The sequence below is a fragment of the Zalophus californianus genome, chromosome 10 (assembly GCF_009762305.2).
Source record: "Zalophus californianus isolate mZalCal1 chromosome 10, mZalCal1.pri.v2, whole genome shotgun sequence".
Taxonomy (NCBI): domain Eukaryota; kingdom Metazoa; phylum Chordata; class Mammalia; order Carnivora; family Otariidae; genus Zalophus; species Zalophus californianus.
Window position 1 is genome coordinate 58,543,143 of NC_045604.1, and position 15,363 is coordinate 58,558,505.

At 34.0% G+C, this 15,363-nt stretch overlaps 1 protein-coding gene across 13 annotated transcripts in view; it reads right to left on the reverse strand.

Annotated features, from left to right (window-relative positions):
• DCAF6 (DDB1 and CUL4 associated factor 6) overlaps positions 1-15,363 on the reverse strand; it is a 133,833-nt gene that overhangs the window by 6,181 nt on the left and 112,289 nt on the right. For all 13 annotated transcript variants that reach the window (XM_027613841.2, XM_027613848.2, XM_027613836.2 and 10 more), the window contains 3 exons: positions 3,864-4,002; positions 1,791-1,947; positions 1,065-1,153 (listed from right to left, as the gene is read on the reverse strand). In XM_027613841.2, the coding sequence (XP_027469642.2) occupies positions 1,065-1,153; positions 1,791-1,947; positions 3,864-4,002 (385 nt within the window). The remainder of the gene's footprint in view (positions 1-1,064; positions 1,154-1,790; positions 1,948-3,863; positions 4,003-15,363) is intronic.

Below are 15,363 nucleotides of genomic sequence, written 5' to 3' on the forward strand. Positions count from 1 at the left end.
ATTCTTCATTTCCAGGGCTCCTTAGCCCCCTGTCTGCCTAATGAACTCAGTCCAATTCGTACTTCCTCTGTGAAGACTACCCCATCCATCTACCCCGTTTACAAGCAAAACTGCTCCTTTGCAAGGGCTTCCAGAACACTGTGCATGCCTCTCTATGTTCTAGCTGACTATTCAGTGTCTGTCTTTCCCGTCAGTCTAAGTTCTGAGGGAAGGTTTGTTTTTTAAAATTCAGCACGGTGTCTGACATATGCCAAGTTTATAAATGTCCGTTAGAAAGCAGATGTGGGAATTGTGCTGTGAACTGTCAACCTTGGTCTAGAGTACTGGTTTTCTAACTTACTAATAACTTTTAGCAATGGACCCTTCTTTTATGTTTTAAAGAGGGCACAGCATCAACTTGAGCTGCACTCACCTACTCATAGAAGCTCAACTGTTAGCAGCTGACTAATGCCATGAACCCTTATTTTCATAAGAAATCTCATATGAAAACCTGCCAATAAAAACTCTGCCTAATGCTGGGGAGGAAAAGCCCAGAATTCAGCTTTTGTATCAGCCACCTTCCCCTCTCCCAATTCCACTAAAAACCGAGAGCTTCACAAAGCCCAGTTTGAAAACTGTTGGTTTAACAAGGAGCTGAAGAAATCTGAAAATATGACAATAAAGGAAAAGATTCTCCAATCATTTGTTCTGCTTACTTATCTGGCTGCAATTATGGAGGCCAGCCATAGTAAAACTCATTTTCTTAAAAGGACAGAAGGTTTTTTAAATGATTCTTCATTGTAATAAGCACAAAAATAGTCAATCTATTTTTCTCAAACTATAATAACCTGGTATTACCAATAATCGATACTATAATTAGCAAAGTAATATTTTGATTTTTAGCTCTCTAGTATTACACAGGCATGTTATCTTAATTTTTCTTTTTCTTAAAATTTGACCTCCTTAACTGAATAAACTTGTTTATGTTACCAATTAATAATGAGCTGCTTTGAGTCTTCTTAAGAAAGCATTTCAGGAACAAAGTGACATACGCTATTTATAATACGTATAAATAAAAATCTTACTTCATCAGCAAGTTTTCGGTTAAAAATCCTTGACTCTTCTAGTGGTGACCAGATCTTTATGTCATAATCTATGCCAGATGAGGCTAGAACTAGAAATAAAATATTGCATATTAATATAAAGGATAAAAATATGCCATTAAGACATGCATACATATGTTATACATTATGCATGTATGTATGTACACACACTCACACAAACACACACGTATATGTATAGCAAAACTGAGCTGGCCTGGAAATTGTACTGATACATTTAATTGTTGACTGAGAATATTACTTAGAAGATTTCCTAAAAGTTACCCCAGAACATAATTTTAAGACCAACTTGCAATCACTCAAATTTCTTTCTTATCCACTGCCTTTTAGGATAAACATGGGCAATGTCAAATGGAAGGCAAGAACAAGCCAGGCTCCTTTGTTCTGGTAAATTAACTTGGACATGTGAAAACTAACAAGGCTTGGAGGTTGAGTTTGGATAAGTAGAGCAAAGTGTAACCAAATTTCTTGCAACTGGTAAAACTCAGAAGAAATATTAGAGAATAAACTCTAATCTATTTCCCCATACTTTCTGCCAAAAGGAGGTTATAAGTCTTTTTTGTTTTAAACCCAATGAGAGTCATAACAGGCTCTCGTGGCTGCCTTCTAGGATAATTTGCATTATTCTTATATTAACAACTAGAACAAAACTGGAGCTGACGTACTGCTTTCTATAAAAGGCCATCTTACTTGGGTCAAACGGATGTGGCTGCAGGCAGTTTACCACATGATTATCAGCTTCCAGAAGCATTAAATGCTCAGCAGTATGACGATCCCAGATGAAGATATGGCCACAGTCAGAACCACTCATTACAAAATTAGCACCCCAGAAATTGGCTTCTTTTATCTAAGGGTTTAAAAAAAATTATAAGAAAATTCAAATCAAATATTAAAACCAAGATTTATTCTATTCTGCAATTGGAAATATTAATTGGCTTAGAAAATAATAAAAAATAGTCTTTGTCTTCTATTATTTTAAAATGATGGAGATTTATCAGCAAGCATGATACAACAGTAAATAATGAAAAGTTCCCCATGAAAATAGATATTTTGCTCTGTTCAATGCTATATTTTCACGGCCTTAAGCAGTACTTGGCAACAGTAGGTGCTGAATTAGTAACTGCTAAAGGAATGAATGGGATTTCTGGGTTTTGGAAAGTATAATGGAAACTTCTATGTCTATATGTTGCTGAACTTTCCAAAAATGGTTCCACTTTGGCTTTATAAGATAATAAAAACAAATCATAGAAAAAAATGAATGGTTCCCTTTTGTATTTTGCTTTATGCCAAAAGAACAAAAAGTACCAATCTTTTTATTAGCTATTCTCTCACAATTGAGAAGGAAGGATATAAACATATTTAATGAAGCAATGAGACAACAGGATATACTGGAATGCTTAGGATGACATTTTTCAATGGATGCATATGAATGAGCCATCCAAAATCTTTGTAGTTTGGGATGTTTTTCAATCATTTCTTTTTTTTTAAGATTTTATTTATTTGAGAGAGAGAGAGAATGAGAGAGAACACGAGAGGGAAGAGGGTCAGCGGGAGAAGCAGACTCCCTGCTGAGCAAGGAGCCCAATGTGAGACTCAATCCCGGGACTCCAGGATCATGACCTGAGCCGAAGGCAGTCGCTTAACTAACTGAGCCACCCCAGGTGCCCTGTTTTTCAATCATTTCATCAGCAGTTGCTACTTTGCTATTTTTGCCAAACCAAAGGGGGTAGACAGTTTTATTGTTACTTAGCGTTACTGTTACTTCTTTTCTTCTTTCATTCCTACCCCTAATATTTTCATCCAAAATTTTAACCAGCAAAATACAAGACATGTACACTGATTACTTCTATTAATAGTGAGCATTCTGTTTAGAATGATTAAATTATTACCACCAATGATGTCTACAGAGAGAGCTAAGTAGTTCCCTGCCTCAAAGTAACTTTTTTTTAAAGTAGGCTCTATGCCCAACGTGTGCTTGAGCTCAGGACCCCGAGATCAAGAGTCACATGCTCTATCAACTGAGCCAGTGAGGGCCCCCCCCAAAGTAACTTTTCCCCTTATCTCTGAAGAAAGCAGATTAAAACTGACTCTGTAGATACTTTTGGATGACTCAATGAATATATGAAAACAACACTTTCTAAATATGAGTGGTTCAGAGTTAACAGTTCTAAAATGCTAATCATCTTGCAGGATCCTCTTAATAAATAATTAGTATCACACTGGGTGTATAAGACTTGTGGACTGTAAAACTTGAAAAGATCTTAGAGATCATCTGGTCTATTCTTATTTCATAGAGGACAGTAAAGTCTAGAGAGACAAAGTGACTAAAACAAATCTTGACTCTTAAGAAGAGTTGTTATAAAGTAACCGGACTACATTTTACAATGAGCCTGGATTTCATATACCTAAATCTTCCTCTTCAAATCAACCAAGGGTGCTAAAATAAGCTAAAAAAATATATACTAGACAGGTAGACAGCAAGTGTGAGAGAACAAAAGGAGGTAATTGTTACTTGTACCAGCTAAAAATTTTAAACTTCTACAACATTTCCTTAGTAGGGCAGAATTTTCTTGTAAACAATAATGGTCCTTGGCAATATATTCTAGGACTAAAAGAACCATGTTTGGGTAAAGAGGTGTAACTGTTAAGGTACAATAATGCTATTACTGGAATCGCAGTGGCAATATACGAAGATCATCATTATGAAAAAATTCGTATTATGAATCTGCAATTTCTCCAAAGAGTGCCATGAGCATTTGGTACCATTGTCCTGGAGTTGCGATGGCCCTTATAAACCATCTTTACTAGTGGCCTTCTAATGTTCAAAGTATCCAATTCTTCCATTTCTTTCCTTTCTTTCCTCCGCCTGAAGAACTCCTGAATGCGGGCAACAGCAGAGCGTCTATGAATTACATATTAAAAGAAAAAAACAAAAATAAATTTAAAACATTCACAGGTCACTACGGGATCAAAATGAGGAACATTAAAATATAGTAAAGTCTAGGCAGTATTTTAAATAAGGCATCCCCAACCAAAGCATAAAAAGGCAGACACAACAGTGAGACTACATCAGACTAGTTGAGTTACTAAAACAAAATATTTTAGTGAAGAGATCACTTAGAAATTTGGAACTGGTTGAGAAAGTAAAGGAAATAGCATGCGGCACACTGGTTTTTAAAGGGCTATTTAATAAATAAAAAAAAAGATAGGCAAAATTAATATGCAATTTACTAGAAACAAAACAAATCCTATTCAATATCATTTCTCTTCTCCATATGAGGAAATGTAAAGGCATAAAGAGAAACCAAAAGAAATTAAGGGTAACATGTAATAGCAGTGGGTAAACTTGTTTTGAGATTTTGTAAAGATGTTCCCAGCAAAGAACAGACTAGTCAAGAAAAAGAGGATATTAATATATGTACAATAAAACAGGGACTTTCAAATAGATTCTACAATGGACTCCATGTATGAGTATCGATTTGGAGCTAACGAGGCTGAATTTACTCTCCTAAGAACGGAGTTGGTTACAGAGCTGGGAGACTGAAGAATAATGGGTCCTTTTAAAGACGGATTTAATTATTAGAAGAAACTTTTCCTAACACATGATATACTTAATAAGTTTGTTAGTTTGAATTTATTATTTAAAACATTATATTTTGACATATAATAGACCAAAAAAGTCTACAAATCAGTAAGAAAAACAGTGTAACAGAAAAATAGGCAAAGGACAAGAGTAGGGAAACTGTAGAAGAAATGGTCAGCAAATGTACAAAAGGATGCTGAGCCTCACTAATAATAAGATAAAAATAAAACAACAAATTGACCTCTTTATATGTCTACCAGATTAAAAAGATTTTAATGTCTATCAGAGTGGCAAGAGTATAGGAAAAACAGACACTACTGGTAGGAGTTTGAAAGTGGTTCTCTATGTAAAAAACAAAGTGAACTCCTTTAATGGAAACTTTCCATTGAAGCAGAATACATACACGGGAAGGCATAATATCACAAGTGTGTAGCACAGTGAATTTTCACAAACCAAACAAGCCCACGAACCAGCACCAGTCCTGAGAAACGAAGCATAACCAAAATTCCCAGAATTCTCCTAGTGCTTCATTCCCATCATTGTTCTCCCCTTAAAGAAAACCATTATTCTGACTTCTAACAGTATGACTACTTTTCCAAGTTTGTGAACACTAATTAAATGGAAACAGAGGATATGCTATTTTGTAACTTCTTTAGCTCAACATCATTTTGTAAGATTCATCCATGTTGTTTTATTTAGCTGTAGTTAATTCATCCCCTTTGCTGCAGAATACTACTTTGTATAAATACATTATAATTTATGTATCCATTCGACTGTTGGTGGACATTGGGTTGTTCACAGTTTTTGATTACTGAGTTACTGCTACTATCAACATCTGTCCATGTCCTTGGCAAACATATGTCCATGTTTCTGCTAGGTATATACCTAGGAGGAAAACAGCTGGACCACAGCATGTGCATATGGTCAGCTTTAATAGATACTTTCAAACAATTTTCCAAAGTGGTTACACCAATTTACATTCCCACCAGCAATATATTGAGTTCCAGTTCACTAGAAATTAAATAATATCTATTAAAATTTAAAATAAGTATACGCTGGGGCACCTGGCTGGCTCAGTTGGTAGAATATGTGACTCTTGATCTTGGGGGTTGTGAGTTCAAGCCCCACATTGGGTGTAGAGATTACGTAAAAAAAAAAAAAAAACCTTTTTTTTTTTTAAAGATTTTATTTATTTGGGAGAGAGGGAGAAAAGGAAAGGGAGAGAGAGTAAGAGAAGGGAGACAGAAGGGGGAGGAGGGGCAGAGGGAGAGGGAGAGAATCTCAAGCAGACTCTGTGCTGAGCATGGAGCCCAACATGGGGCTCATTCCCATGACCCAGAGATCATGGCCTGAGCCAAAACCAAGAGTCAGACGCTTAACTGACTGAAACACCCAGGTACCCCCAAAATAAAAAAAATCTTAAAGGAAAAAAATGTATTTGCTTTGATGCAGCAATTTTACTTTTAGAAAATGTATGCTACACAAAACTTAAACAAATATACAAATATTACATATTTTATATTATTTATATTTAGATTATACATATATTTGTATAATATAAATTCTCACTGTAGTGAAACTTCTGTTGTCTACTTTCAGAAAGACTGGAAATAATCTAAATGTTCACATGGAAAGGATGGATTAATTAAATAAATTATGTTACATCTATATATTGGAATATTTATACCACCAATAAAAAAGATAAGAAAGGGGTACCTGGCTGGCTCAGTCAGTGGGGCATGAGACTCTTAATCTCAGAATTATGAGTTCGAGTCCCACTTTGGATATAGAGATTACTTAAAAATAAAATCTTTAAAAAATAAATAAAAAAGATAAGGAGGATCCATAATCAACTATGTGAAAAATGTTGGCATTATACTGCCTAATATGCAACATAGATTAAAAATAATTCTTAGGGGAAAAATTCTATATATGCATAGAAAGGATCTAGAAAACCAGACACCAATCATCAGTAACACTTTTTTAAACAATTATTTAACAATTTTGTACTCCTACTTTTATAATAAAAAGGTATTTTCTTTCTCATAAAATGGTATACTGTAAGTTATGCAGGTTTATTTAAAAATGTTTTAAAAACTTTATCTTATGCTTTGTATATCCAAAATATGGGTCTACACATAAATTTTTAAATTAAATAGTGCAAAGGTGACATGTTTAGTTTACTCTGATTTTCTCTTTCTGATTCTGAGGTGATAATGAGAAGGATTAAGAATTTAAATGCTCTCAAAAAAAAATAGTTGGATCTCTCTTTTTTCTAAAGTAGAAGAGAAGACATTCCGAATCAGATACAAATATGTGATTAGCAAAAAACCAGCAAAGAAAAGAACTCTGTTGTTAAGAAAGCAGAGCATCAGGTAGTAGAGGAAACAGAAATGACCTTGCTGACAAACCAAAGGTCTCAGGAGCTATAAATGGGAAAAGAAATTATATGACAAATTAAGAATTTAGATAGAAGCTCAAAGCTTTAAAACATGATGTGTGGACAAAATTAAAGTTGAATTCTTAAAGAGGTGATAATAATTAAGAACTAGTGAGGACAGTACCAGGTAAAAAATGTTCATTTCGTTTAAAAGTTAGCTGTAGAATATAGTCTAATTTACTGCTTAATGTTTGTTTGGCTTAACCATTCTAATTTTAAAATCTAGATCTCTACTACTCAGCCATCAAAAAGAATGAAATATTGCCATTTGCAATGACGTGGATGGAGCTAGAGTGTATTGTACTAAGTGAAATAAGTCAGTCAGAGAAAGACAAAAACCATATGATTTCACTCACGTGGAATTTAAGAAACAAAACAGATGAACATATGGGAAGGGGAAAGAGAGAGAGAGGGGGGAAAACAAACCATAAAAGACTTTTAATGACAGAGAACAAACAGCGTTGATTGGAGGGGAGATGGATGGGCTAAATGGGTGGTGGGCATTAAGGAGGGTACTTGTTACGATGAGCACTGAGTGTTATAATAAGTGATGGATCACTGAATTCTATTCCTGAAACCAATATTACACTATATAAAAATTTGGAGGAAAATTAAATAAATAAATAAATAAAATCAATCTAGATCTCAAGTTATGTGATTTGTATTATACAGTTCTGATCCAAGATTAGGGTACCTACCACTATCCCACTGTAGGAAAATTATCTAAGAGATAAAGCTTCAAGTGTACAAATTTCAAATTAGAAAATAAAAATAACAGTAGATACTATATACCTACATTTACAATCAGGTAATGTCCAACTCAGTTAACAGGATAAGCTTAAAATGAATATATTGAAACAACTTTCCTAGCAGATATTTCATAGGAAACACGAAAAATATAGGTCATTGAAAATAATTTGTACTTTATTACTTTGCAAATTTGATCAAATGAAAATTAAAATGAAGAATTTCAATCAGCAAAGAAGAATACATATGAAGAATTTCATATGGAGAATTTCAATCAGCAAACAAATATTTATTAAAAGCCTACCATCGGGCGCCTGGGTGGCTCAGATGGTTAAGCATCTGCCTTCGGCTCAGGTCATGATCCCAGGGTCCTGGGATCGAGTCCCGCATCGGGCCTCCTGCTCCTTGGGAGCCTGTTTCTCTCTCTCTCCCTCCCTCTGTCTCTCATGAATAAATAAAGAAAATCTTAAAAAAAAAAAAAAAAAAAAAAAGCCTACCATCTGTAAAGTTGTTTTGGAGAATATTATTCATTCTTATATGATAGCTTTGCTAGTCTGGCACCCAATTTAAGTCATAAAAGATATTATAAAGTTAAATAAGCATAAAAGTTCAGAAGTAAACAATAAAATCATAGTAATAAGGAGCATAAATTCCAACCCAATGGAGAAAAATAAAAAATAAAGAGAAAAGCAAAACTAAAAAAGAAAAAAAAATACAAAACTTAATCCTAAAAAAAGGCAAGAAAGTAAAAAACAAACCAAACAAAAAAATGGTAACAGAGGATAGTGAGAAGAAGTTGCAAACAAGTTTAAATATAGCCATGATGGTAAATTTAAATAGACTAAATTCAACAACTGAGAAAAAAGATTGTCTAAGATACACCAAAAAGCATAAGGACACGGAAAAGTTTCAAGCAAAAAGATATTACGCAAATACTAATCAAATGAAAGGTGCCTTGGTTACATTAATATCAGACAAAACAGACTAAGATAAAAAGCAGCATTAAGAATAGAGAGGATTACTACATACATAATAAGTTCAATTTACCAGGAAGATATAACAATTTAACATATATGCACTCACTAAAAATAGCCTCAAAATGCATTTAAAAAGAAAATGACATAACAGCAAGGAGAATTAGACAAATCCCCCATGACAGTGAAGATTTCAACATGTCTCTCTCCCTATTTTATATGTCAAGCTGACAAAAACAAACACACAAACGTCAAAAATATAAATAATTTTAACATAATTTACAGTCTTGATCTACTGGCTACATATAAAATTTCACATTAAAAATTAGAGTAATATTCTTTTCAAGGGCCCATGAAACATTTACAAATTTGACATGTACAAGGCCACAAAGTCAGTTTCTATAAATTTCAAAGAACTCATCTAACACCAACCACATTCTCTAACCACAAGTTAGATGTTACTGGAAAAAAAGTTAAATGTATACAATTTAAGAAGTTAGAAAAAAATAATAAACCACAAAATAATTTCAAAGAAAACAGAAGAAAGGAAATAATATAGAGAAAGCAGAAATAAAAAACAAAATGAGTAACAAAATAGAGTTCTGCCATGATGATGAAGAAAAAATTAAAGGAGTTCAAATAATGTTATGAATAAGAAGGTGGTTATAACTCAAGACAGTAGAAATTAAATAGACAATAAAAATAGTATAATAAATTTGCAAACTTAGATGAATGGACACATTTTTAAAAAACTTGCTAACACTGACTAAAGAAGAAACAGATAGTGCAAACTGTCCTATAGCTATTAAAGAAGTAAAATAAAATAGTACTTAAAAACCATCTCCAAAAGAAAACATGAGGTCCAGATGGTTTTATAGGTAAGATCTACTAAACTTTTAAAGAAAAGGTCATTCCAATCTTATACAAAATCTGGAAATAGGAAATGTTTTTTTCTACTCATTCTCTGATGGTAGTGTTAACTTTTTACCAAAAACAGGATCATGAAAATATAAGAAATTAAATCCATTCCAAATATAGATAGAAAACTCCTTCACAAAATATCAACAAATCAAATCCAACAATGTATCAAAAAGATAATACGTCATGATCATGTTAGGTTTATCCCAGGAATACAAAGATTGTTTAACCCAGTTCTACATGTAAGGAGCTTGAAAGTCCTCACTCCAAACTGACAAGTAAAAAGCTGAACAGACTGAAAAATCAACAATTCTTCCTGGATCCGTAAGAGAGGAGAGGACACGGGGCAAACTGCTTCCCTAAGACTGGAGAGACAAACAGGCAAACAGGGAGTCACAGCTTAGCGGAACAGAGACTTGGGGGTAAAAATACCTGAACTGTGATTGAGGAACTGCTGGAAGCTCAATGTGGATAGCTTTGAGAATTAAAAACTCCAGAGGAACCCAGTCATAGGGGCCCTTCCCACAGTATTTTCAGATTTACCTCCAGCAGCCAGACCAGATTGCCACACAAAATACTGGAGAAAAATCCCCTTGGGTTTCTGGCAGGGAGAGGAGAAAAGGAACCATTTTGAAAAATGCCAGAGCACTCTACTCTTCTCAGTAAGGTCTGCTCTTCAGGGAAACTAGTTAACTAGAGCCTAACCTGCTGGGGTTAATAATAATCAAAGTCTAACTAACCTAGGGGAGAGAGATAGCCAACTACAGCCCACTCAGACCATCCTATCCCACCTAAAGGGAAAGGAAAAAAAAAAACAAAAACAAAAACTGAGGAATACTTCTAAAGGCCAGAGATGTAGGCTCACTAAAAGACTGAGACCTAATCTTAAGACTATAGAATGCTTCCCCTCTCCCACGCCTCACCACCACATTACTAGTTTAATTAGAACAGTTCCTTTTACATGGTACATCATATATAGCTACATCAAAAAAGCTATAAGGCACACCAAAAGAGAAAAAACACACTTAGAAGAGACAGAGCAAGTTGGAATTAACAGACCAGGAATTTAAAACAACTATGATTAATTAAGGGCACTAATGGATAAAGTACACAACATGCGAGAATAGATGGGCAATGCAAGCAGAGCACTGGAAATCCTAAGAAAGAAGCAAAAAGAATTGCCAGAGATAAAAAACAAACAAAATACAAAAAAAAAAAAAAAACCAACACTGTAACAAAAATGAAGAATGCCTTTGACAGGCTTATTAACAGATTGGACATGGCTGAAAAAAAATCCTTGACCTAGAAGATATATTAATAGCATCCTTGAGAACCAAAAAGCAAAGAAAACAAAGACTGAAAAAAAAACCCATGGAGGGCGCCTGGGTGGCTCAGTCATTAAGCGTCTGCCTTCGGCTCAGGTCATGATCCCGGGGTCCTGGGATCGAGTCCCACATCGGGCTCCCTGCTCGGCAGGAAGCCTGCTTCTCCCTCTCCCACTCCCCCTGTTTGTGTTCCTGCTCTTGCTCTCTCTGTCAAATAAATAAATAAAATCTTAAAAAAAAAAAAATCCATGGACTGTGTGATAACTACAATAGATGTAACAGAATCATAATGGAAATCCCAGAAGGTGAAGAAAGAAAAGAAAAGAGAAGAGAAGAGAACAAGAGAAAAGAAAAGAAAGAAAAGGAAAATTTGAAATAATAATGACTGAGAATTTCCCTAAATTAATGTCAGACACCAAATCATAGATCCAGGAATCCTAGAGGACACCAAGCAAGATAAATACCAAAAAACCCAAACCAAACCAATACAAAAATCCTACAACCTAGGCATATCATTTTAAAAATATAGAAAATCAAAGATTAAAAAAAAAATCCTGAAAGAAGCCAGAGGAAAACAAACATCTTACCTAGAGAGGAACAAAGATAAGAATCACATCCAACTTCTCCTCAGAAACTATGAAGCAAGAAGAGAATGAAGTGAAATATTTAAAACACCAAGAGAAAAAAAAAATCACCAACCCAGAATTCTGGACCCTGCAAAATTATCCTTCTTCAGTGAATGAGAAATAAAAATGTTCTCAAACAAAAAGCAAAGGAATTTGTTGCCAATAGACCTGCCTTGCAAAAAATGTTAAGAGAAGTTCTTTATAGAGAAGAAAAAAATTACGAATCAGACACATGAATCTACATAAACAAAGGAAGACCATCAAAGAAGGAATAAGTGAAGATAAAAGGAAAACTTTCATTTTTCTTAATCTTATCTAACAGATAATAGTTCAAAATAATAATAGCAATAATGTATTTCATTATGTATGTTTATGTATGTAACTTCTGTGTATATATACTTATGTATGCTTATGTTACTTACATGAAAGTGAAATGAATGACAGCAGTGACACAGGGACAGGAAGAAGGAATTAGGGTTTTGTTATCATGATATTCACACTACCGTGAAATGGTATAGTATTATTTGAGAGTGGACTGGATTAGTTGTAAAAAGTACATTGTAAACTCTAGGGCAACCACTAAAAAAAGTTTAAAAAAGAAGTATAGCTGATATGCTAAGAAAGGAGAGAAAATGGAATCATACAAAATGCTGAATTCAAACCACAAAAGGCAGAAAAAAAGGAAAAGACAAAAACAGGAACAAAGAACAGAGAACAGTAAAGAATATGGGAGACATTAATCCAATTATATCAATAATTGCTTCAAATGTCAGCATTCTAAATACACCAATTAAAAGACAGATTATCAGGGTGGATCAAAAAATATGATCCAACTATCTGTTGTCTATAAGAAATCCACTTAAAAATAAAGACTCATATAGATTAAAAGTGAATGTATGGAGAAAAACATACCATGTTGACAATAAACAAAAGAAAGCAAGAAAAACTATATTTCTTTCAGACACAGCGGACTTCAAAGTAAGCAAAGTTATCAGAGATAAAGAAGAGCATTACATAATGTCAAAGGAATCAATTCCCCCCGAACAATCATTAAGGCATATGTGCCTAACCAGAGAGGGTCAAAACACATGGAGCAAAAACTAGAAATGCAAGGAGAAATAGATGAATCTACTACAATAGCTGGAGACTTCAACACCCTTGTCTCCAGAAAGGGGCAGATCCAGGAGGCAGACAGTAAGGACACAGCTGAACTCAACACCACTGATCAACTGGATATAACGGACATCGTCTGACTACAACAACAGTAGAATACACATTCTTTTCAAGTTGAACATTCACCAAAATAGACTACATTCTGGGTCATAAGACACACCTGAAAGAAAGACTGTTTTGGTTTTTTTTTAAAGATTTTACTTATTTGAGACAGAAAGACAGAGCACAAGCAGAGGGAAAGGCAGGCAGAGGGAGAAGCAGGTTCCTCGCTGAGCAAGGAGCCTGATGCAGGACTTGATCCCAGGACCCTGGGATCATGACCTGAGCAGAAGGCAGATGCTTAACTGACTGAACCACCCAGGCATCCCAAAAGACTATTTTTTTAAAAAAGATTTTATTTATTTATTTATTTGACACAGAGAGACACAGCAAGAGAGGGAACACAAGCAGGGGAAGTGGAAGAGGGAGAAGCAGGCTTCCCACTGAGCAGGGAGCCCAATGTGGGGCTCAATCCCAGGACCCTGGGATCATGACCTGAGCTGAAGGCAGACACTTAACAACTGAGCCACCCAGGTGCCCCACCAAAAGACTGTTTAATATTAGGACATTTCCAAATGTTATCTACTGTATTAGCAGGTTAAGGGAGAAAAAATATATGATAACTCAATAGATGAAGAAAATGTACTTGATTCAATCAATATTCATTCATGATTTATAAAACCATTAGTAAACTAAATAGCAGGGAACCCCCTAACCTGATAGAAGGTATCTACAAAAACCCAAAAACACAAACCTAAATAAACTCATGCAGACATTCTTTTCAAAATCAGGAGCAAGGTGTGATTTTTACTATCCTCATTAACCAATATACAGTAAGCAGTAAGAATGAAAAGGAAGAAAGAAAACTCCTACTTGCAATGATATGACTGTCTACATTAAAAAAAAAAACTAAAAGGAACTCACATGCCAATTAATAGATATCAGAAAAATATTTGGGTGGATTTAAGATCATTATACAAGCCAACTGAATTTCTAAACACCAGCAACAAACTATTACGAGAGCATTACAAGTTTAAAAAAAAATGCATTTACAACAGCAGTGAAGATGAAATTGTCTATAAAGATATTCCCGTTTGTAGGAAATTATAACATGTTACTGTTAAAAGATCTAAAGAAATGTAGAGATAACTTAATATTGTGAGGATAATTAATTCTCCAAATTTATTTACAGGTTTATTACAACTATAATCATATTCTGAACACTGTGTGGAACTTAAAATGTTGATCATAAAACAGACCAAAGGACAAAGAATAGCCAAGTCCCTTCTAAAGAAAAATAAAGAGAAGAGACTTGAAGAGACTTAGAAGGTATTAAGATTATAAAACTAGAGTAATTATAAGAGTATGATATTGATGGAGAGGCAAACAATTGTCCAATGGAACGAAACAAAGAGCCCAGAAATAGACCTGTGTTTATATGGAACTCTAACATGATGGGTAGTGTAGCAGCTCCCTGGGGAAATTCAACATTTAATAAATGAACAGGGAAAATAGGGCTATCTACATGAGCACACATATACCTCATAAATAAAAATAATTCCAGATGGATTAATATCTTAAGTTGTCAAAAGACAACTTCAAAAGAAAGTTTTCAATTTTTAGAATTCAAGGGTAAGGATTTCTTAAATAAAAGGAAGTGATACGCATTAAAGAATGATAAAATTCAACTACATTAAAATTAAGAATAGTTCCTCAAAAGACGGCTTAAAAAAATAAATCATAAACCAGAAAAAGTATTTGCACATTTATAAATGACACAAATTAGTATCAAAAATATATTAAGAATTCCTTAATAAATAATAAAAACAAGATCAACATGGAAAAGAAAAACAACTCAATTAAAACAAGCCAGTAGAAAACCAGATATGGCCAAAAAACAAATGAGAGATGCATAATCCCATTTTATAAACAGAGAAATGAAAGTCAAGACCACCGTACACCAAATCAATTAGCAAAGTCAAAAAGAGTGATAAAACCACGTTGTGGATCAGTGTGATTACTTAGTGATTGTATTAATTTACACTCCCACTTTGGAAAACAATTTGAGATTATCTTGTAAAATTAAACATTCCATTCTTAGGTATGCACCCCAGAAAAGCCCAAGGAGACATGTTTCAGAATGTTCAAACCAGCACTGTTAATAATAGCAAAAACTTAAAACTGAAATGCCCATTAACAGGAAAAGGGATAAATTATGGAATAGTCATATAATGGATTATTATGTAGCAGAAAATTGATTAAGCATCAGCTACACATAACAACATGGATGAATCTTAACATAATGTTGACTGAGAAAGAAATATCAAGTCCTAATCCCATATCCAGACGATATTCTTTTTTAATCAAGTTTAAAAGTGGGTAAAACAAATTAAATAATATATTATTTTGGCATTTATATTTGTGATAATTTTTTGTTG